Source organism: Oryx dammah, unplaced genomic scaffold, assembly GCF_014754425.2.
Source record: "Oryx dammah isolate SB20612 unplaced genomic scaffold, SCBI_Odam_1.1 HiC_scaffold_10, whole genome shotgun sequence".
Classification (NCBI taxonomy): Eukaryota; Metazoa; Chordata; class Mammalia; order Artiodactyla; family Bovidae; genus Oryx; species Oryx dammah.
This window is the reverse complement of record NW_024070194.1, coordinates 20,995,145-21,016,448: the sequence shown is the minus strand read 5'-3', so window position 1 is coordinate 21,016,448 and position 21,304 is coordinate 20,995,145. Positions and strand designations below refer to the sequence as shown.

General features: G+C 50.4%; 1 protein-coding gene across 2 annotated transcripts; it reads left to right on the top strand.

The window, feature by feature from the left end:
• Positions 1-2,037: 2,037 nt before the first annotated feature.
• BPIFB6 (BPI fold containing family B member 6) lies at positions 2,038-19,377 on the top strand. 2 transcript variants are annotated; one of them, XM_040247544.1, is made up of 17 exons: positions 2,038-2,079; positions 3,672-3,729; positions 4,567-4,674; positions 7,037-7,136; positions 8,215-8,319; positions 8,775-8,924; positions 9,081-9,144; positions 9,553-9,613; positions 10,414-10,505; positions 11,416-11,592; positions 12,710-12,763; positions 13,122-13,295; positions 14,050-14,117; positions 16,999-17,044; positions 17,636-17,699; positions 18,093-18,169; positions 19,169-19,377. In XM_040247544.1, the coding sequence occupies exons 3-17, from the start codon at positions 4,575-4,577 to the stop codon at positions 19,199-19,201; spliced, it is 1,365 nt and encodes a 454-aa protein (XP_040103478.1). In that variant the 5' UTR covers positions 2,038-2,079; positions 3,672-3,729; positions 4,567-4,574; the 3' UTR covers positions 19,202-19,377. The 2 variants fall into 2 exon arrangements, with proteins under 2 accessions (XP_040103478.1, XP_040103477.1); XM_040247543.1 differs by lacking the exons at positions 2,038-2,079; positions 3,672-3,729 and having other exon boundaries at positions 4,232-4,674.
• The last annotated feature ends 1,927 nt before the right edge of the window (positions 19,378-21,304 follow it).

Below are 21,304 nucleotides of genomic sequence, written 5' to 3'. Positions count from 1 at the left end.
TGGGGTGGGGAAGGGAGGTCGGCAGGTAGGCAGTGCTCCCTTGGGTATGCCTTACCATGTCTGGCCTGGCTCTGGAGCTCCTGGCTCTGCCATCACTTGCTGTAACTTGGGCAAGTGGCTTGATCTCTCTGAGCCTCTGTTTCTCTGTCTGTAAAATGGAAAAAATTGCCAGAGTGACCACCTCATGGGGTGGTCCTCAGAATTAAGTGGACTGGTGCATATCAAACACTCAGCACACTGTCTGGCACAGGTCAGGGGCACAGTAAAGGGGCCCTCTTGTTACTATTACTATCACCATCATGAGAGCTGAGTCAGAGGTGCTTCCAGAGGCTCTAGCCACAGGTTGGCTGAACCAGGCTTCCCTGGGGACACTGAAGCCATGTGATGACCCAGGGCCCCAGGAAAGATTCAGTGTGTCCCTAAAGGAATTTATATTTAGGGAGCTTGCCTCCTCTCTGGCCACTTTGACCTTAGAGAAAGAGAGGATGGCATGACTGTCCTTTTCCCCCTGAGCAGTGCTATCATTATTTGTGCCCCCACATTATAAAGAGGATAAAACTGTGGCCTAGGGAGGCTGAGGGTGCTACCCAAGGACACACAGCTTGTGAGCGCAGAGGCTGGGACTGAGGCCCAGATCCCCAAACCCATGCAAAGGGGTTTCTTACCCCAACCATCCCATGTCTTTCCTGCCTCCGCCTTCCCCCCAGTACCCAGGACTGCTCTGGGGGAGGCAGGGAGGACTGGGTGATCGGAGGCACACCCGGGTGGATTTACATGCAAGGAGGAGGCGGAGCCTGCTGGTGCCTCTGTCTGTAGGGGGTGGATCTGCAGGGATAAAGTGATGCTATCTGTAGTTTGGCTCCTCCAGTGCAGGGCCCACACCAGGATGGAGACTGGCTATGCTGACCTGGGTCCTTCTCTCCCTCACTCCAGTCGGGTTTGGCCCCACGGACTTCAGGCAGGCCTTCACCCCTGTCTGGCCTCAGGAGCCCCCTGTGCACAACGGGCACAGAAGCGTCCTTGATCTTCCCCACCTGTGAGCTCCCTTTAGGTGGAGGACGAAAACCCCATTTCTCCAGCAGCCCCCTGGGACTCTTCATCGCCTTCAAGGCGCCCCCCAGCCATGCCCCTCAAGGGTCTCGCCAGGAGCAGAGCAGAGGCTGGGCTCCCTGAGGCCTCAGGTCTAACTCCAGCTCTGTGGCCAGCTAGTCCTGTGGCCCTGGGGTCAACCTGCCTTCATTGCCCTCCAGATCTGGAGAAAGCCCTCATGCCAGCATTCACCACCTCCTGGCATCTCCTCCAGGAGGGTCTCCCTTGAGGATGCACCACTGGGCCATAGCTCTTTGCCCCCTGTCAGTGTCAGGGGGCCCAGTTGTGATGGTCTAGCCCACATGTCCCAGGCCCTTGCACCCGCCGACTCCTTGCCTGAAACACCTTCCCCTGCCTTGCAGCGCTGGCTGTGCTCGCCCCTCAGGCATCAGCTCCAACACCCTCTGCTCCAGGGCTCTTCTGTTGTGGAATAACCCCCTCCTCTCTCCCTGTCCCATCCCCCAGTTCACGGGCTTCCATCACCCTCGGCTCCCCAGGACTGACCTGGCTCTGTGCTTTCCACTTGCAGATGGCTTGTCCTCCCGGGCTCCAGGAGCCCCCTTAGGATAGGAAACACAGCTCCTTTGCTTGGTGTGGCATCTCTTGCCCCCGCACAGGCCTGGCACACAGTGGGTCCTAGGTAAACATGAAAGGAATGAGTGTCAACAGTGTGTCCAGCCTTGTGGGAGGCACTGAGTCTCGGGGAGGGGAAGTGTGAGCCCCGATGGCTGCTCTGGCGACCGCATCTCCTCCCCAGGGCCCGCCCTGGGGCAGCCATCCATGTCCTCTGTGCTATTTATGTTGGAACAGGCTGAATCGTCACGTGAGCATTGGAGCTCCTGTTCTCTGGGCTTCTAGATAATTATCTGGGCCTTATTAAACCCTTAATTATCCAAGCAGCTAATCAGGCTCCCAAATATAAGGGCTTCCTCATCCCAGGGTGGGGAGGCAGGGGCCAGTCATCAGCAGGACATCCCCAGGCTCGGCAAGGTAAGGACAGGCTCCACCTGTGGGCCTCTCCCCAGACAGTATCTTTTTCAGCCCTGTCATTTTACAGTTGAAAACACTGAGGCTCAGAGAGGGCGAGAGACTTGCCTGAGGTCACACAGTAAGTGGGTGGCAGGACCAGGACTTGGATCTATGTCCTGACTCCCACCCAGTGCTCTGAACCTGACAGGAAGCCACCAGACATTCACAAACCTCAGATGCTGTAGGATCTGGACAAGATCAAGGAGACAGCAGATCTGGGGTGCCTCCTTGGGTTCCATCTGAGGCCAATGGGAGACAAGGGAGGCTCTGCTTTGCAGGAGCTCAGAGCTGAGCAGAGGCAGCAGGGGGTGGGGTGGGGGGACGGTGATGGTAGGAGCATTTGGCAAGTAGAAAGTGAAGGACTCCAGATGGAGGAAATAGTGTGAGTAGAAGATGGGGCTGGGCAGCAGGAAACACTCGTCTTGGGGGGATGGATCAGATACATGCTCAGGTTCTGACTATGGTCTTCAAGCTGGAGAGAGTTGGAGGTTGAGGGGAGGCTTCCTGGTGGAGGAGGCAGGGGCTGAAATTAGGACCTGAGGGATAAGCAAGGAGGAGGCAGGTGTTGTTTGAGGGAGGGACGGCTTAGGCAAAAGCACAAACACAGTCAGAAACAAAACCCTGGCATGGACCCTTTGTCCCGGAAACACCTGTATGACTGTTCCTCAGTGAGTGACAGTTGCTCAGTCGTGTCCAACTCTAGCCCACCAGGCTCCTCTGTCGTGGAATTCTCCAGGCAAGAATACTGGAGGGGGTGTTCCTCAAGCCACTTATTATTCCAAGAGGGCAAAAATCCCTGCTCTGAGCGGCCTTGACACCTGATATCAGTTCTGGTGTGGGAATGGGGGGACTGGGGTGGCGCTCAGTCTTGGGGCTCGGTCTCCCCACCTTAGGGGTAGGGCAGGGCTAGAGAAGACATTTACTCAGCCCCTTCAAGCTCTGCTGCTGAGTGCTGAACGCCATAGTCACCCACAGGACGAACTTCAGAGATCTGGCACTAGGTTTTTTCACAGGGATAGAGGAAACACCGTGATTGATTATTTTCAAGCTCAGATAGATATCTAAAAATTGAATGGGATGAGAGACAAATAGAACGCAGTTTCACTTAGCAAATATTGATTGTAGGCTCGATGGTCTCCTTGTTTTTTTTCATATACTGGCTGCTTTTCATCCTTTAGGCCTCAGCCTAAACATCTCCTCCTTAGAGAGTCCTTCCCTGGTGCCCACCCCCATCCCCTAATCCCTCATACATATTGCATCCCATTCGATTTCTTCTCTCTAAGATTCAGGACAAGCAGGACTGTCTCTGCTGTGTGTACCTTGTAGCCCGGCCTGCTTGACACATAGTGGGGACTCAGTAAATGTGAGTTGAATGAACAAATACACACAGGCAGGCATGGGCTCGACTAGAAAGAGGGCCCCCATTAGGTGCCCATTTCTGTTTATGGGTCAGTGGCTGAGCTGGCTGTCAGCAGGCTGGAGTCCATCGGGAACTCTTCCTTTTCGGTGACACAGGCCAGCCTCAGTGGCCGCCCCACCTTGATTCTTTTCAGCCACAGCTCAAACCTGAAATAAATACTCCGCCTCTGGTTGGAAGAATTTCAGGTCTTGGTAAGTAGTCCACAGGAAGAAAGGTTGTCTGGGAGCCCAGGGATGGGAAGGGGGTTTCCTGGGAGTTTTGAAGGATCTGAGGTCAGAGGTCACCATTTGATTCTTTATTTTATTTTATTTTATTTTTTTAATTAATTAATTTATTTTTAATTTTTACTTTACAATTCTGTATTGGTTTTGGCATAGATTGACATGAATCCACCACGGGTGTACATGCGGGTACACCATTTGATTCTATACTCACTGACTGTGAGACCTTGGTGCTGGTTCAAACTATGCCTTGATTTCCCTATTGGTGAGGCATTGTCTCCAGGGGCCTTAAGAGGCTGTGAACTGAGATTCCTGGAAGGGAGGCTGAGCTGGGGGAGGTGGGGATGCCCCGGGCTGTCGTGGGAGGGCTGGGGGAGCGGAGGGTTCCCCCATTCCCACACTGCACTGCCTGGGGAATTCTTGGATCAGGACCAGGAGGGAATTCCCTCTGTGGCCCGGGCACTGCTCTCTGAGCCACACCTTGAACACATGAAAAATTGCAGCTAAACCTCCCACCAACCCTATCAGGCAGGCTGATCAGAATGCATCAGGCCCACAGATGAGGAAGCTGAGGCTTAGAGAGGGAAGTGACCTGCTTGGGGTGACTCCAAAAGACCTGGTGTTCTGTCCAGACACCCCTGGGCCCTTTGAGAGGAGGCAGGCATGAGGTTCTCTGAACTGGCTGGAGTCCAGAGGCTCCTAGATTTCTGAGATCATCCAGGGGGCTCCGTCTGCTCTGGAGCATGAGAGGTTCCCGGGAGAACCTGGGCCTGCTGAGCTGCACCCAATTCAGGCCCCATGGCACAGGCGGAGCCATGCTGTGGATCCTGTGTCTGGCGCTCTGCAGTCTGCTGACTCCCACGCGAGCGGACCCTGGGGCACTGCTGCGGCTGGGCATGGACGTCCTGAATCGTGGTGAGCTGGCTCTGGGTGTTGGCAGGGGGTGTGGGAGAGGTGTGTGACTGGGGTTAGGTAGTGACTGCCCGTGTTTACATAGACTTGAGTGCTCTGTGATCCTCAGTGTAAGCTTATAAGCAATGTGTTATTCTTCCATTTTACAGAGAGGAGAGGAAACTGAGACCCAGAGAAAATAGGGTGACCTTTCCAAGGTCCCCCAACAAGCTGAAGGCAGAGCTGGAAAGTCTACCTCCTGTGGCCTCTCCTTGGCTCTGATGGCAGGGGTTGGTGTCCACAAGTGGGTCATCGGGGTGACAGACATGAGCCACATTCCAGCTCTGCCAACAATTTACTCTGTGGCCTCAAACAAGCCAATTACCCTCTCTGTGTTGCCAGTGTGCTCATCAGTGAATGTAAAATGTAAAGAAATGTGAAATAGTGGGACTTCCCTGGGGGTCCAGAGGCTACTCCGAACTCCCAGTGCAGGCAGCCTGGGTTTGATCCCTGGTCAGGGACCTAGATCCCACGTCAGGGACCTAGATCCCACATGGTACAACTAAGAGTTTGCCTGCTGTAACTAAATATCCTGCACACTGCAACTAAGAGTCAGTGCAGCCAAATTAAAAAATATATATATTTAAAAAATGTAAAATGGTAAACTGTCCTTTTGGGGCAGGATCAAATGAAATTATGACACAAACTCCCCATGGCTCAGATGGTAAAGAATCTGCCTACAGTCCATGGGGTCGCAGAGAGTTGGACACTACTGAGAAACTAACACACTTCGATGAAATTGAGATGAAAAGCCTCTGAGGGTTCTTTACTAAGAGGTATTTTCCACCCCCTGCTCTGTGACCCTCAGGGAAGTCACATCCAGGCGCAAAGAGCTAACGATTTTGTCAGTTCAGGATTTGTTCCCTCTCTGGGAACCAGCCTGTGACTATTACACGGTGTTTCTGGCACAGTGTCATTTGAGGTGGGGGCCCCCAGGCCTGGGGAATCAGAATGTCTTGGCTTCAGGCACAGTATCTCTACTTTAACAAGCTCCCAGTTGAATTCCCTAACCACCCCGGTTTGAGAGTGTCTGGGCTACAGTGTAAAGCCCTCTAACTTGAGGTTCAAGGCCTCTGGGATGTGCCCTGGAAACTGCTCCAGAGTCCAGTCCTGCCCTCCCCACTCCAGCCACCCTGTGTTCCTCTCTCCTCTCTCGCCACGCCACCTCCTTCCCCTCTTCCCGCCTCTGCCCTTGTTCGTCCTCTGCCCTGAGCCACCTCCTTTACCCCTTTGCTTCCTGGTGAAAATCCTATTCTTCTTTTAACGACCACTTGACAGGTCACCTCCTCCTGCAAACCTCCCCCAGCTCTTCCTTTCCCGGCCCAAACCTGTCATGTGGTTCCTCTAGCTCCTTGCACTTCTTATGGCTCTTATCACTTTTATTTACAATATATTTCTTTCTTGCTTTTTTTAAAAAAAATTTTGACTGCACTCCACGGCATGGGGGACTTCAGTTCCCTGACCAAGGATTAAATCTGCGCTCTCTGCAATGGAACGTGGAGTCTTAACCACAGCACTGTCTTAACCACAGTACCGGCAGTCCTGGCTCTCATCACTTTTTCTTCTTTTAATGATGAATTTTTATGTGGTACTCAAAAATACAGCCATTTTACAATGTCTAATTCCAAAATACACATTTTATTGAACACCAGCACGTTTCTGTTGGGCATGTAATTAGTAGTGGAATTTCACGGTTATAGGATATATTCTATATAGAATATAGAATATATCTTCAGCTTTCATAGATTCTGCCAAAATATTTTCCAGTAGAATTCACTGTATTGTTTATTGTATTTTTAATTGGCGTATACAGTGTTATGCTAGTTTCTACTGTACAACAACATGAATCAGCTCTGAGTATACCTATATGCCCCCCCCCCCCGCCCGTTGGACCTCTCTCCCACACTCTTTCCCCATCCCACCCCTCTAAGTCATCTCAGAGCATGGAGCTGAGCTCCCTGTGTTATACAGCAGCTTCCCACTGAAAAAAGTGAAAGTTAGTCACACAGACATGTCCAGCTCTTTGAGGCCCCATGGACTGCGGCCTGCCAGGCTCCTCTGTCCATGGGGTCCTCCCGGGGAGAGTTCCCACTAGCTGTCTGTTTTACCTTAGTAGCATCTGTATGTCGATGCTGCACTCTCAACTCGTCCACCCTCTCCCTCCTCTCGTCACTCCTTACTGTTCTTGTTGGTGACTCTGTCTCCCCCGTGAGGCTGGAAGAGGGCAGGGTCTGTACACTTCTTTCTGGGATGCCTGAGAGACTGGCCAGGGAAGGAAGCAGTGAGGAGCCCAGGCGAGGGTCTATCTGACTCTTCTCCTTTCCAGAGGTCCAGAATGCCATGGATGAGAGTCATATCCTGGAGAAGATGGCAGCTGAGGCGGGCCAAAAACGCCCAGGGATGAAGCCTATCAAGGGCATCACTGAGTGAGCAGGGGAGGAGCTTCATGAGCCGGGGGAAGGGGGTGGTGGTTAGGGCAGAGGGTGGTGGGTAATGCTATGCCCAGGACCTGAGTGAAAGAGCCGATACAGGACATGGGGCCTCTTTCTGGCTTTGCTGCTGTGTGACCTTGGGCAGGTCACTGCTCTTGCCTGGACCTCAGTCCCCTCAGTCGCCCACTGGGGACAATTCTAGTCCTGTTGTGAGCAGGGCCATTGGGAGGAGGAAGTGAAGTTGGAAAGTCAGACTCCAACCCCCTGCATGCAGCAGGAGCTTGCTGAATGAACGTGAAATTGAATGAAAAATCCTCCAGTGGCTGAATGGAAACAATCATCTAAGGACAGGAGCAAACTAGTTTCCTTGCTTGCACCATATGGGATTGATTAGTAGGGGCTGTCTGGAATGATGTACTGGGGAGGGTTCTGAGACACTTTCTGGACTTAGCAGGAAATAGCTGTGTGATCGGTTAGCAATGTTTACCAAGAGCTCTGGGTGGGCAGGTGAAGTAAATGTGCCACAACTTTGTTATCCTGGATCTTGACCAGTGGTTCTCAGCCAGGAGTGATTTTGCCTCCAGGCGACATCTGGCAATGTCTGGAGCCATTTTTGATTGTCCCAACTTGTAGAGTGGGGGAGGGGGAGTGCATCTAGTCCCTGTGGTGAGCAGAAGCCAAGGTTTCTATGAAACATCCTACAATGCACAGGACAGCCCACAACACAGGATGGTCTTGCCCCAAATGTCCATAGCATCACTGATGAGAAACTCGGATCTAAGCAAACCTCCTCTTTTTGTCAGTGGGGAAACCGAGGCCTACATCAGGGAAGGGAGCAGTCCAGAGTCACAAATTAAGCCACATGTCATCTAACCCACAAGGAGATCTTTCTGTGTACAGACTGGTTCATGTTCAGCCTTTTGTTTGCGTTTCACGACAGCCCCAGAGATAGGTTTATCCCTATGACATGGGACGGGGGATTTACACAAGGTCTCCCGGCAAAGTGGTGGAGGAGTGCGTTGAGGGGTCTCACCTGTCCAGTTCTCACTGTTCCAATGTCTGCCCCTCCCAGCCTGAAAGTGAAGGATGTGCTGCTGCCTGTCATCACAATGAACTTCATGCCTGGGGTGGGCGTCTTCCAGTGTGTGTCCACGGGCATGACCATCACTGGCAAGAGGTGAGTATGGCAGGGAGGTGAGAAGGAAAGGACAATGGCCTCGTTGTCTCACTCTTATATGCCCGTTGATTGAGTACCTACTGTGTACCATGCTGTGGTCTGAGATAATGCAAAGTTGGTTCCTACCTTTGATGGGAACCAGACCTAAGCACAGATAATCACAGATTGATAGATTGGCCTGGGACAGAAGAAATATTGACAGGGTGTAGGGGCTGGGGATTAGAAAAGGCTTTGGGGAGATGATGACAGCTGAGCAGAGCAGGGTTTTGAAGGATGTGTAGGAGTTCACCAAAGCAAGAGAGGAGAGGAAAGGCTGGTTGTGTGAACTTGGGCAGGTCCCATCCCTCTTTCTGTCCCATGGCATGGTCTCCCACCCTTTTCCCTTCTCAGAGAGACTGAGACTGTGGCCACAGTGGCAGTGGTGCCCTGATGCCTGCCCCCGCCCCCTCCTCCAGCTTCATGGGTGGGAACATGGAGATCATCGTGGTCCTGAACATCACAGCCACCAACCGGCTTCTGCAGGATGAGGAGACGGGCCTCCCCATGTTCAAGAGTGAGGGCTGTGAGGTCATCCTGGTCAGCGTGAAGACAAACCTGCCTAGCAAGTGAGGTTCTCTGTGGTTGGGGAGGAAGGCTTGGTCCACCTTGCCAGCCCAACCCAGCCCCACTTCCTGAGCCACTGAACTCCTTAGCCATGTCCCTGCATGTCCCATGCCTAACTTCCTGCCATCTATGCCTCTGTCCCCATTCTCTGTGTCCAGCATGCTGCCCAAGGTGGTCAACAAGTTCCTGGACAGCACCCTACATAAAGTTCTTCCTGGTCTGGTGAGTGCCCAGAGTAAGCCTCCACCCCTCATCCCCGGCACAGCTTAGGTCAGGGCTGGCAAGCGCGTTTCATCTTGGCTGCTGATCTCGATCGACTGTTGGCGGCTGAGGAGGCTCCTGAGGCTGTGGCTGGCTCAGTGGGAGGAAGTACCGTGATCAGCTAGTGATGTCTGCCATAAGCAGAGGAGGAGGAAACGGCAGCTGGTACTGCACAGCTTGCTAATCCTGCTGAGTGCACCGGTCCCTGGGACTCTGCCATTGACTTTCTGTATGACTTGTGGCTTTGGTTTCCCCTCCAGTCCCTATCCCACCAGGGCCCTTGAGACTCCCCATGGAGTAACATTCAGCTGTGAGAATGGGGCCCTCCACTCTGGGCCCCCTTCAGCCCAGCTCTTTCTCTTCTTCCAGATGTGTCCTGCCATTGACGCAGTCCTGGTGTATGTGAACAAGAAGTGGGCCAGCCTGAACGGTATGTAGCCCTAGCCATGTCTTGCTCCCACATGGGGTCAGCAGGATGGCTAGAATTTTTGGATGTCCCACTCCCCATTCAAGTGCCTGCTCCTGGCCCGACCTTGGGACTAGAGGAGGTCCGAGGTCATGGAGTCCACTCCTCCCCACAGTGCCCAGAGGGGGAGCCTTAGGCCCTGAGGGGCTGTCCTTACTTCTCAGCCCTCCACCCAGTGTTCTATCTATCACCCTCCCGGACTCCAAGGACAGCAGCCTTTGTTCACAGCAGCTCATCCACAAACCTTGTACCACGAAGAGTAATTCCAGTAGTAACCCCACCCTTTTCTTTGTCAAGGGAAAACAGCCACCTCTATCACTGTGGGGTCCACAGGGCTCCCAAGACCAGGAGGAGAAACCCCAGAGGCTGAGACTGAGGAAAACTGGTTCATGTGCTCAGCAGAGTGGCCTGGGACATTATTTCACACCTCCAATTCTCAGTCTGTGCATCTGTAAAATAGAACCAATAATCCAGACCCCACCAATCTGCTGTGAGAACTGAGCTGGACAACCCTTGGTAAACGCTCAAGCTCTGTATTTGCAGGGTGATGTGAGGTGGCATGATTTTCTAGATCAGGCACCATTGCCTCCATTTTGCAGATGAAACTACTGAGGCCCAGAGATGCTAAGCAGCTTGCCTTGTGTCACAGAGATGGCTGGGGTCCTGGCATCCAGGCCAGGTTCAGGTGGCAGCTGGCTGGAGCTGGCTTCTCCAGGCTGTCCCTGGGCTGGTGTCTCTCTGAGTGAACCTTCATCTTTGTGCAGCCCCCATGCCTGTGGGCCAGATGGGCACTGTCCAATATGTCCTGACGTCCGTACCGACCACTACACCCAGCTACATTCAAGTGGACTTCAGTGTAAGCACCAAAGGGCGTCAGCCGGCAGAGGTCTCACTGGTTTGAGTGGTGGGGGCTGCTTTCGCCAGGGCCGGTGGCTGGGGTGGGGTTGCAGAGGTGGGAAGGGCCTCTTTCTCTTTCTGCTCTCAATATGAACTCCAAATCCTGAGCTAATTTCTGGAATGGCCAAGTCCACACCCACACCCCTGAGGCTGCCTGCTTCTCCCAGTGAGTGGCTTGCCCACTGTCGTTATATAGTAGAGAGCACCCAGCTTAGCAGGGAGGCAGGATTTGGTTAGGGCCTCACCCAGGACTCCAGAACCCTGGTGACCAGGTGACTGCATCTCCCAGGAATGGAAAGAAGAATCCCAAGTGGTCATCTCCCTGTGAAGTCTTCCTCCAGTGGGGCTCTTACAGGCTGCATGTTGTCTTCCATTTACCTCTTTCTCTTGAGGTTAAAATAGTAAACGGGGGCTCTAATCATATAGAATCAGATTAACTGAGGTTACTTACACAACCCTATGTGGAGCTGCCAGTGGTTTAGTGATTGACTCCATTATCCTTGTGGGCCTCAGTCTACCCGTCTGTACGCTGGGAGAGTTGAGCCACTGCACACTGCTCTGGCTCAACCATTTTATGACTTGCTTGCTGACTTGGGCACCACAGACTTCATGGCTCAGATGGTAAAGAGTCTGTCTGCAGTGCAGGAGACCTGGGTTCGATCCCTGGGTCAAGAAGATCCCCTGGAGAAGGAAACCCACTCCAGTATTCTTGCCTGGAAACTCCCATGGATAGAGGAGCTTGGTGGACTACAGTCCATGGGGTCACAGAGTCAAATACTAACACTAGGCTGGTTTGAGCACCATTTGTTTGGAGGACTGAGGCTTGCCCATGATCAAGGCTGAGTGTCTCTCCCCTGGTTGTCCCACAGCCTGTGGTGCAGCAGCAAAAGGACAACACCATCCAGCTTGCAGATGATGCTGGAGGGGCTGAGTTCCCTGAGGACTATCCTGAAGGCTCCTCACAGCTGCTGCTCTCGGCCGCCTTCCTCACGGCAGAGCTTGCTCTTCTGCAGAAGTCCTTTGATGTAAAAGTCAAGGATACGATGGTGAGCTGCCAAGTGACCACACTCCCCATATCTGCATCTGCCCCCTGTAATAACAGTCCCTGCCCAGACTGAGAATTATCCTGGGGTTGTGAGTAATGCTAGGACCAGGAGGGGTCAGGACAGATTTCTATCGTCATTTCACCCCATCATCCACCATCTCTCTGCCCATGTAGCCACTGTGTATTCATCTATCCATTCAACTGTCCATACACCAGGTATTTATCCACCAACCTGCAACTCCTTTGCATTGTCCATCCATCCACCTTCTTTTTTTCCAGTCTGTCTTGTTACTATGTAGTCATGTCCTAGACTCTATCCTTTTAGCTAGAATCCACCCACCCCTCCATACCATCCATACCTAGAACAGGGGCTGATGCTATTGAATGAATGAATCTATGTATCTGCCATTTACCACCTAAACACCCAGATACCCACCCATCTACTCATCTGTTCTCCATTATCCATCCTCCTACTCATTTACTGATCCAGCCAGCCAGCCATCAATCCATCCATTCATTCATTCATCCCCACTCATCCCCATCCTCGCATCCATGCACCCACCATCCATTTGTGGACCTTTCTATTCATCCCTCCACCCATCAATCTATTCATCATCCATTCTCCCATCCATTTATCAGATGATTTCATCATTTTCCCACCCACCCATCCTCCCTTCTCCATTATTCCTTTCATGCCTCCATGCAGCCATCCACCTGCTATCTATTATTTATTCTCCTACACAAACATCCATCCATCAATCCACCCATCCATTCACCCACTTATCTGTTTATACTTTTTCTCCATCCACCTATCCATCTCTGAATCCCTTCACCCACATCCTCTTATCCATTGCATCTACCCATTCTCCCATCTCTCTGTCTACTTTTTCATCAAACAAAATTTTCTTAGTGCATGATCTTGTACTCAGAGCTATGGGCATTGGAATGTGTGAGCCACAGTCTGGGCTATCCAGGAGCTCATAATCTACTTAATCAAAGAGTGATAACTATTTTGATGAAGGACCTCAGAGGGCATGCCTTTTTAAGTCAGAGGAGAGGTTTGTTAGGATGACTCAGGGAAGCCTTCAGCAATCCTAACCTTGACTATTATTTTGTAGATCGGTGAGCTGCCCCCCCAAACCACTGTAACACTGGCTGGCTTCATCCCTAAAGTAAGTGCCCCAGCTATCCATAATCACCATAATCACCTGCCCTGTTCTCCATCCAGGCAAATGGATTTTCAATACCGTGTCTCCCTTGTCCAGTGTGGAATCATCCCAACTTCTCCGTAAAGTAGTCTTTGCCCACCCCCCACAGGAACGCCCAGGTTTTGTGCGTTGTACTTTCTATGTCCAATATAGAAATAGCCAGATTTTCTGTTTTGTTTCCTTTATTTCCCGATCGACGTATCCCAGCCTTTGCATATAGTACTTCCAAGGTAGAAATCACCTATTTCATGTCAGACTCCTGGTTTCAACGGAAACCACCAGTCTGAGGATTGGCCCTGAGGGAGTTTCCTGGTTTCTGTAGGTGGCTGAAGCCTACCCAAAGCCGAAACCCCTGGTGACCCAGATCAAGATAAACAAGCCCCCCAAGGTCACCATGAAGACCGGCAAGAGCCTGCTGCACCTCCACGGCACCCTGGAGATGTTTGCTGCTCGGCGGCGGGGCAAGCCGCCTGTATCCCTCTTTGTCCTGGAAACTGTGAGTGGATTTTTTCCCAGCTGAGCCCAACTTATGGACATTTGAAGCTGGAGGGTAGGCTTTTAGCTCATAGTCAAGTAATGGATTGAAGGGTTCTTAGTTAATCTTGATTATTTGGTCATAACCTTCTGGGCACTGTCACCTACTGTCTGATTTGGGGCTCTGCAATTGAACTTCCAAATGACTAGAAAGATCATTTCTTTCTCTTCCCTCCTTCCCTCCCTCTTTGCTGTTCAACTTCCCATCCTCTGACCACCCTAGATTCATTAGCATCTATAAGGGCAGTGAAAGTCTCACTCAGGGAACTATAGGAACCTAGAGAGATTGCAAATCTATTTTGAGGAAATCACAGAGGACTTCCTAGAGGAGGTGATGCCTGAGCTATGTTTTGAAAGTTGAGCAGGATCTGGCCAGGGAAAGGGTTGAGGTTGGGGAGGTTGGTGATGGAGGGTACTCCAGATAGAGTAGCAGGATGTGGCCTGGAGCAATAACATGGTATGTTCAGGGACCCACAAACATGCCAGGATTTCTGATAGTGCTGTTGTGGGCTGGTACAGGGAGGATGAGGATCCTGGGCTAGGTGAATGGGGAGACTGCTGGGTTCAGTTCCTGAGGGTGAGGTGGGCAGAGAGGAAGACTCTTGCTCTGTCTTGGCAGTGGTGGCAGTTCTAGGAAGGTCGTAGAGCCCCTGGTTTTACCAACCCTGATGGGGGACCCACTGCCTTCTTCCTGCTTTCCCCCTACTCTGTGTCAGCACTTCAACCTGAAAATCCAGTACTCAGTTCACGAGGACCGGCTGCAGATGACCACCTCTCTGGACAGGTAGGAGTCTGCTGCCCAGGTTGGCATCCCTGTACCCCTGCCTAGGCACCACCAAGACCAGTTGGTTTCCTGCTCCAGGGCCTTCCTCTGACCCAGCCAGCACCGCCCACACTGCCAGGCCTCTCTGGTCTCTCTGCCTGCTCTAGAACCCTCAATGGCTCCCCACTGTGTGCACGATGTTTTGTCAAACCTTAGCCTGGCGCTCAAGGCCCTTCTCGATTTCTCCCACTGCTGTTACCACTGTTCCACTAGGCTCTTGCACAGTGAGTCTGATCGTGTGATCATGTTCCCTTTTTCATGAACAGGCTTTTACCCATGCCATCCAAATGCCACCTGCTAGTCAGTGCCCACCTCAAATATTACCTTCTCTAGGAACACTTTCTTTATACTGATAACATTCAACAATTATAGAGCTCTATCTATGTGTTAAGTCTAGTTTTGTATTCAATTGCTGAATAATTTTTTTATTTGTCATAATTTCTTGTCTGATGTGTTGGCTGCCAAGATCCTATTGGTTGTAAGAGATAATTCTGACTTCAACTTGCTTAAGCCCAAAAGGGACTCTTGAGTCATATAATTAAAATCCCTAGCAGTAGTTCTCCCCTTTCAGGCATGGCTGGATCTAGGTGCACAAAAATTCTCAAAGTTTATCCCTCTCTTCCCTTGGTTTTTGCTGTCTACTTTGTTGGACATTCTCAGGCAGCCTCTCCCCAGTTGGTGGCAAAGTGACCCCAATAAGAAGAGAGACCTTTTATTTAACAGTTCTAACAAAATCTCAAAGGCTGTTTTCACTGGTCTAGTGTGGATCACATGACTAACTCTAAGCTAATCACTATGACTCTTTATTGCAAAATTCAGACTGAAACTGAAGAAAGTAGGGAAAACCACTAGACCATTCAGGTATGACCTTAATCAAATCTACTATGATTATACAGTGGAAGTGACAAATAGATTCAAGGGTTTAGATCTGATAGACAAAGTGCCTGAAAAACTATGGACGGAGGTTCATGACATTGTACAGGAGACAGTGATCAAGACCATCCCCAAGAAAAGGAAATGCAAAAAGGCAAAATGGTTGTCTGAGGAGGCCTTACAAATAGCTGAGAAAAGAAGAGAAATGAAAGGCAAAGGAGAAAAGGAAAGATATACCCACCTGAATGCAAAGTTCAAAGAATAGCAAGGAGAGTTAAGAAAGCCTTCCTCAGTGAGCAATGCAAAGAAATAGAGGAAAACAATAGAATGGGAAAGACTAGAGATGTCTTCAAGAAAATTAGAGATACCAAGGGAAGATTTCATGCAAAGATGGGCACAATAAAGGAACAGAAATGGTATGGACCTAACAGAAGCAGAAGATATTAAGAAGAGGTGGCAAGAATACACAGAAGAACTGTACAAAAAACATCTTCATGACCCAGATAACCATGATGGTGTGATCACTCACCTAGAGCCAGACATCATGGAATGTGAAGTCAAGTGGGCCTCAGGAAGCATCACTATGAACAAAGCTAGTGGAGGTGATGGAATTCCAGTTGAACTATTTCAAATCCTAAAAGATGATGCTGTGAAAGTGCTGCACTTAATATGCCAGCAAATTTGGAAAACTCAGCAGTGGCCACAGGACTGGAAAAGGTCAGTTTTCATTCCAATCCCAAAGAAAGGCAATGCCAAAGAATGTTCAAACTACCACACAATTGCACTCATCTCACATGCTAGCAAAATAATGGTCAAAATTCTCCAAGCCAGGCTTCAACAGTACACGAACTGTGAACTTCCAGATGTTCAAACTGGATTTAGAAAAGGCAGAGGAACCAGAGATCAAATTGCCAACATCCACTGGATCATTGAAAAAGCAAGAGAGTTCCAGAAAAACATCTATTTCTGCTTTATTGACTAAGCCTTTGACTGTGTAATCACAACAAACTATGGAAAATTCTGAAAGAGATGGGAATACCAGACCACCTGACCTGCCTCCTGAGAAATCTGTATGCAGGTCAAGAAGCAACAGTTAGAACTGGACATGGAACAACAGACTGCTTCCAAATTGGGAGAGGAGTACATCAAAGCTGTATATTGTCACCCTACTTATTTAACTTATATGCAGAATACATCATGTGAAATGCTGGGCTGGATGAAGCACAAGCTGGAATCAAGATTTCCAGGAGAAATATCAATAACCTCCTGGCAGATGACACCACCCTTATGGCAGAAAGTGAAGAACTAAAGAGCCTTTTGATGAAAGTGAAAGAGAGGAGAGTGGAAAAGTTGGCTTAAAACTCGACATTCAAAATACTAAGATCATGACTGAACTGAACTGAACTGATGACTCTAGAGATCGAATGCTCTGATCGGCCAGGTCTGGGTGGTGTGCTCATCCCACTGTAATGCCTTGGATAGAGAGGATCAGGAAATGGAGAGTCTGTTATTGAAATAAAGAATAGATGTTGGGAAGATAGAACCAGTGGATGACCATCATATGGCCTGTTCTGGTGCCAAGGTGCACCAGTGCCACCAGAGGCTGTGCAGAGGGTGGGTCCTGTGAAGGACCCCAGCTCTGTGTGCTGCAGAAGTCTGGAACTGACTAACTGAGCTGCAAACCTCTGCATATCTGGCCTTGGGCAGGTGTAATAGACAGAGCTTGGGTCCCAAAGAGAGGAGTCAGGACCAATGAGAGACGTCAGTGGTTTGAGCTGTGGGAAACAACATGGGCTGTAAGGAACAGCGGTAAGTGCCCCATCACAGGTAGCATGTAAACAGACTTAGGAGCGCCTAGTGTGAAGGCTAAGGGGACCTCCCCATCAGAGAGGAGCTGGGGGTATTTGAGATGCCTTTTCTCCAGTGCTCTGACTGCCCTTCCTCCTCCCTGGTTCCCTCTCTTCTGCAGATTATTGAGCATGTCCCGGAGGTCCTCATCGATTGGCCCCTTCAAGGTAAGTATCCCAAGTACTTCTGCCTGGTCTGGCTTAAAAGCAAAAAATCTGGGCTTATTCACCTTGGGATTTCAGGGTAGAGTTCTGAAATGGAGGCAGAGTGAATAGAGTAGGTCATTGTGGGGTTTGGGGCTCCTGACTGACTGTGTGACCTTGGGAAAACTGCTTTGCTTCTCTGAGTCTCTGTTCTCTTTTCTGGATAGAATCTGGACATCTCCCTAGATTGATTTTAAAAGCATTGTTGTGCATAGCAGCAACCTGAGCTTATTTGCCCAGCCCAGGTGCTATTTTTATTAGTTTCTGTAGCCTCAGGACCCAACACAGAACCTGATGTAGTTAGGAGTAGTGTGTGCTCAGTTGCTCAGTCGTTACCTGACTCTTCGCGACCCCGTGGACTGAACAGGAGCTAAGCAGAAATGAAGGGCATCTATCTGCAATGTAACAGTCAGACGCAGTTTTGATGTGATTTGATGTCTCTAATATTCATTCCTGTGGTCCTTGGACTCAGCTGGACTAAGAGCTGAAAAAAAATCTGTTGAATTAATGGAATGATGGGATGAGGGTATCTTCTCTTTCTCTCTTTCTTGCCAGGAGAAGAAATTGACTGGCTTCATCACTGATTTTCTCCAAGAAGCCTACATCCCAGTCATCAATGGTGAGGGTTTTGCTGGTGCCAAGAAGCACTCTGAGCAGGAAGGGATGTCACAAGGGTGGTCTCAAAGGCCCTCCACTGGCCCCAAATGAGGAAACCTAAAAGGGAGTGGATAGTCAATAGTGAGTCTTTGAGGCTAATGTCATGTTAATGTCACTTGCTTGGGGACAAGGTCCCCTTCAACAACTTGGACTCTGACCTTTGACCCCATACCAGAAGTCAGATCTTGACCCCGCCCTGGGATGCAAGTTGTGGTGATCCAGCTGAAGGTGTCTAGGCCTGTGCAGCTGGCAGACATTATGAATCAATCACTGCACTATTTCCCACTATGTTGCTCCAGGCAGCCACTTACTTGCAGAGCAGGTAGGCTGAAATAACTCTTCCTATATTTCTCAGATGTACTCCAAGTCGGGTTCCCACTTCCTGACCTTCTGGACATGAACTACAACCTGGCAGAGCTGGACATAACTGAGGTGAGGAAAGGAGGTGGGAAAGGCCAGTTCAGCCAATGTTTTTGGCCAATGAGCAAGAGCCTGCCATTCTCAACTTGGAGGGCATTGGACTAAGGAGGGCAGCGGCCATCAGTACAGTCTTGCCAATCCCCTGAGCAAGACCCTGCCCCTCAGAATCTGGAGGCTGCCCTTAGCCAGGGATCCCCTGAAGGAAACATGAATTCTGCTCCTGTCCTCCTCTGCTGCCTTGGACGAATTGCTTTCTCTTTCTCAGAGCTTCTATTTTTCTGTCGTCTCAAATAGAGAGAATAATATAGTATCCACTCTGGAGAGCTGTTGTGATGATTTATGGAGATAATTCACTTAAAGGCATACAGTAAGTGCTCCATAAGTGTTAGCTTTGCCTTGCACACCAAGCATTGCACTTGGAGCATTGAGTGGACATTTTTCTCATTTGATCTCTCTACTCTGGGAGGTAGGGGTGCTTCTCCTCACTTGATTGTTGAGAAACTCAAGGTTCAGAGAGGTGAAGGGTCATAAGGCCCTCAGTCTTCCTTTTTAAACATTTCCTTCTTTATTTTTGGCTGTGCTGGGTTTTCACTGCTGCACAGGCTTTTCCCTAATTGGGGCGAGCAGAGACGGCGAGCAGAGGCTACCCTCTAGTTGCAGTGCACAGGCTTCTCACTGAAGTGTCTTCTCTGGTTGCAGAGCACAAGCTCTGGAGTGCACAAGCTTCAGTAGTTATGGCCCCTGGGCTCTAGAGCATAGGCTCAGGAGTTGTGGCAGATGGGCTTAGCTGCCCTGTGGCATGTGGGATCTTCCTGGACCAGAGATTGAACCTGTGTCTCCTGTGTTGACAGGCAGATTTTTTTTTTAAGCACTGAGCCACCAGGGAAGCCCCATCCTTCTTAAACACTGAGCTGATTTCATTCCTGACCACACCCCCGTCCAGCCCAGTATGTGTCTGGGTGGCCCCTCATTGTTCCCCACACCTGTTCCTGGCCCTTTTCCTCCTGCCAGAATGCCCTGGTGCTGAACTTGAAGCTGGACTGACTGGGACAGGATTTGCCTGCCAGCTGCCTGCATACTGTCAACTAGTTACACCCAGCAGAGGAGCCTGATTGGAACTGGGGGGGCCTGGCCCCCTACCACTGGGGCTGATGAGGAGTGAGCAGGGCAGGACGGGGCTGGGGACTTGGCAATAAATAGGAGAAAGGCCCTAACGAACATTTGATGTTTTGACCTCTTTATTTGTAGAAAATTGATGTGTGTTTTTTCTTCCTCTTCAATGGGTTTTGGGATCTAAGAGCAGCTTGGGCCTGAGGGGCAGGCTTGAGCATATATTGAGTACCTGCTGAATGCTATGCTCAGAGCTTTATTTGTACTATCTCATTTAATCTATGCAGTAACCCTATAAGGGGACCATCCCCACTGTGTGTGTGTGTGTGTGTGGATGTGTGTGTGTGTGTGTGTGTGTATGTGTGCTCAGTCACTCAGTCATGTCTGGCTCTTTGTGATCCCATGGACTGTAGCCCACCAAGCGCCTCTGTTCGTGGGATTTCCCACACAAGAATATTGGAGTGGGTCGCCATTCCCTTCTCCAGGGGATCTTCCCAACCAGGGATTGAACCTGGATCTCCTGCATTGCAGGCAAATTCTTTACCATCTGGGCCACCTACTGACTCTCTTCTTCAAACTGACCCTTCTTTAAAGTGATTGTATTTTTATATATAACAAAGTTAAAAACACAATCTAAAATAAATGTATTCTAAGTGGATTCTCAAAATCAGTATCATTTGCTAGAATGTTGAAAAAAAAAACAAACCCAAAACCTGTAACTTTGAAAAAAAAAAAAGTACTTCAGAGCCCCTCTGATTGGCTGTTGCTCCAGCCCTGGGAAGTATTGAGATGGTGGTCCCACGTACGTGTCCATGGTCCACGTGTTGCTGTTTGCGTCTGTCGGAGGGTCTCTGACTCCATGGGTGGGTCTGTGTACCAGCCTGGCCCAGAGCCATGTCACAGAGAAAGGAGGGCCCCTGCCTTGCCTTGGCCTGGGTGCCTGGGCTGTCCCCTTTTCCCTCAGAGTCAACCTTAATCTCATCACCCATCATCTCCCGGCTCTGGGACAATGGTGGCCTTGAGACTGGCTGGCATATACAGACGCCTGGGTAATCTGTGGGTGGCTGATGCCTGATCCTAGGCGTGCCTAGTCTCCTCCACTCCCCTAATCCTGTCCTTAGATGTTTACACAGTACGCTCACTGCTCCCCTCCCCAGCCCAGTGCACAGATGGAGAAACCAAGGCAGAAAGGCTGAGTCAGGAGGACCAGGTTCTTGCCTTGGCACAACCAGGGGCACACTATGTGGCCTTGGACAAACCATAGCTCCTCTCCGGACCTCAGTTTTCCCATCTGGGAAATAGGAAAGGGGTTGAGTACTTTGACCTTTAATGTCATTGCAACATTCTTTGAATGATCAGTTACCCTGGATTTACTATGGGCAGAAAATGAGGGCTGGGCTGGCAAGGGGAGCCCTGCGCTGTGACCCCAGCTTCTAGAGAGGCAATGATGGGGGTTTTCTGCCCATGGGCACTGCTCAACTTCCAAGACTCCCAACCTTGGATGAGGAAGTGGAGGCTCAGAGAGATGAAGCCAGCGCCCAAGGGCACACTTGCATGTGGGGATGGGCTTGAACCCTGTCTGCCTGAGTCCAAGTCTCGTTGCTTCTTCACACCACATTCAGCAGCAAGACGCATCACCATTCTTTAAAGAACTGTGGCCCAGAGAGGGTGTGTGGTCAGCTTAAGGTCACAGAGCAAGGAGAGAGGACAACCAGGTCTTTGATCCTGGACTCATGACTATCGACCCCTCAAAGCCTGCCACGCAGCCCCCTAGGGGAACTGAAGACCACCCACCAGTGCCCCAGAATTTTGTCCACACCAGTCACCACACAGCCTGCCTTCTCCCTTCCCAGCCCACTCTCAGCTGCAGTAACTTCAAGAAGGCCTCCCAGGGATCTTGTCATCATCTGAATTTCTCAGGCACCTTTGGCAGCTTTTCCTTAATGCTCTAAGGCCTATTTCCTGGATAACTGTACCCACAGCCAGACCAGTCAGGTGAGAGTGGACAATTTTAATTAACATCAGCCTTTTTGCAGG